Here is a 2035-nt window from a genome sequence, read left to right on the forward strand (position 1 = left end):
TCTCAATAATAATAATAATAACAATATTATTATTCTCAAAAATAATAACAACATTATTCTCAAAAATAATAACAATATTATTCTCAATAATAATAATAATAATAACAATATTATTATTCTCAATAATAATAATAACAACAATATTATTCTCAATAATAATAACAACATTATTCTCAATAATAATAACAATATTATTTTTCTCAATAATAATAATAATAACAACAACATTTTTCTCAATAATAATAATAACAACAACATTAATACTAATACTAATACTAATAATTTCTTTTTCCCCCCTTCCAGAACCTGACCCGCGAACAGGCCGACTACTGCCTCTCCCACATGAAGCCCTACCTCGACTCCAAAGGCCGAGAGCTGCCCTCCGCCTTCGACTACGTCGAGTTCACCCGCTCCCTTTTCGTCAACTGAGACCCACGGCGCCGTGGGGCGGACCCCCAACTCGCCCCCTTCCCGGCGCTGCGACTCCCGGGCTAGAACTCCCCCCGGATCTCCCACAATTCCCTTCGATTCCCCACAATCCTGCCTCTTGGTCGATTCTGCCCCACGGCGCCGTGGGGCGGCCCCCCAACTCGCCCCCTTCCCGGCGCTGCAACTCCCGGGCTACAATTCCCCCTAGATCTCCCACAATCCCCCTCGATTTCCCACAATCCTGCCTCTTTGTCAATTCATCCCTGCCCCACGGCGCCGTGGGGCAGCCCCCCAACTCGCCCCCTTCCCGGCGCTGCAACTCCCGGGCTACAATTCCCCCTAGATCTCCCACAATTCCCCTCGATTCCCCACAATCCTGCCTCTTTGTCCATTCGTCCCTGCCCCACGGCGCCGTGGGGCAGCCCCACATTTCTCGGCGCCCTCCATTCCCGGCGCTGCAACTCCCACATTAGAATTCCCCCTAGATCTCCCACAATTCCCCTCGGTTTCCCACAATCCTGCCTCTTGGTTGATTCCTCCCTGCCCCACGGCGCCGTGGGGCGGCCCCCCAACTCGCCCCCTTCCCGGCGCTGCCGTTCCCGGGCTACAATTCCCCCTAGATCTCCCGCAATTCCCCTCGATTTCCCACCATCCTGCCTCTTTGTCAAGTCATCCCTGCCCCACGGCGCCGTGGGGCAGCCCCACATTTCCCGGCGCCCTCCATTCCCGGCGCTGCAACTCCCACATTAGAATTCCCCCTAGATCTCCCACAATTCCCCTCGGTTTCCCACAATCCTGCCTCTTTGTCCATTCATCCCTGCCCCACGGCGCCGTGGGGCAGCCCCACATTTCCCAGCGCCCCACATTCCCGGCGCTGCAACTCCCGCGCTAGAACTCCCCCCGGATCTCCCACAATTCCCCTCGATTTCCCACCATCCTGCCTCTTTGTCAAGTCATCCCTGCCCCACGGCGCCGTGGGGCGGCCCCCGACTCGCCCCCTTCCCGGCGCTGCCATTCCCGGGCTAGAACTCCCCCTAGATCTCCCACAATTCCCCTCGGTTTCCCACAATCCTGCCTCTTTGTCGATTCGTCCCTGCCCCACGGCGCCGTGGGGCAGCCCCACATTCCTGGCGCTACGATTCCCGCGCTAGAACTCCCCCTAGATTCCCCACAATGCCGCTAGATTTCCCACAATCCTGCCTGGCTCGCCGAGCTGCCCCCTAAGCGGCCCCTGCCCCACGCGCATGCTCTGCCCCACAGCTCTGCCCCACACGCCCTGCCCCACATCCGGAACTTCGCCGGTTCAGCTTTGCTTTGAGAAATAAAGGTGATTGGTCCAAGCAGAATCGGACTCTGGGTCTTTTTGTGGGTTGGGGGGCAGACCCCTAAGTGACCCCTGCCGCACGCATGCTCTGCCCCACATCTCTCTGCCCCATATCCAGTGCTGGTTCAGCTTTTGCTTTGAGGAATAAATATGATTGGTCCAAGCAGAAAAGGACTCTGGGTGTTTTTGTGGGTTGGGGGGCAGACCCCAATGTGTGGGGCAGGGTGGAGGGCCCGAGGTTGCAGCTCGAGGTTGTCGCCCCATGGAGAAAAGGGGTGGGCA

At 56.0% G+C, this 2035-nt stretch overlaps 1 protein-coding gene across 1 annotated transcript in view; it reads left to right on the forward strand.

Moving 5' to 3' along the window:
* Window positions 1-1775, forward strand: part of LOC310754655 (spectrin alpha chain, non-erythrocytic 1) — a 76163-nt gene extending 74388 nt beyond the window's left edge. The window contains exons 26-27 of the mRNA XM_083596720.1: window positions 304-429; window positions 1525-1775. Of these exons, the coding sequence (XP_083452846.1) occupies window positions 304-429 (126 nt within the window). The 3' untranslated portion in view covers window positions 1525-1775. The remainder of the gene's footprint in view (window positions 1-303; window positions 430-1524) is intronic.
* The last annotated feature ends 260 nt before the right edge of the window (window positions 1776-2035 follow it).

Source organism: Podarcis filfolensis (assembly GCF_964270895.1).
Source record: "Podarcis filfolensis genome assembly, chromosome: Z".
Taxonomy (NCBI): Eukaryota; Metazoa; Chordata; class Lepidosauria; order Squamata; family Lacertidae; genus Podarcis; species Podarcis filfolensis.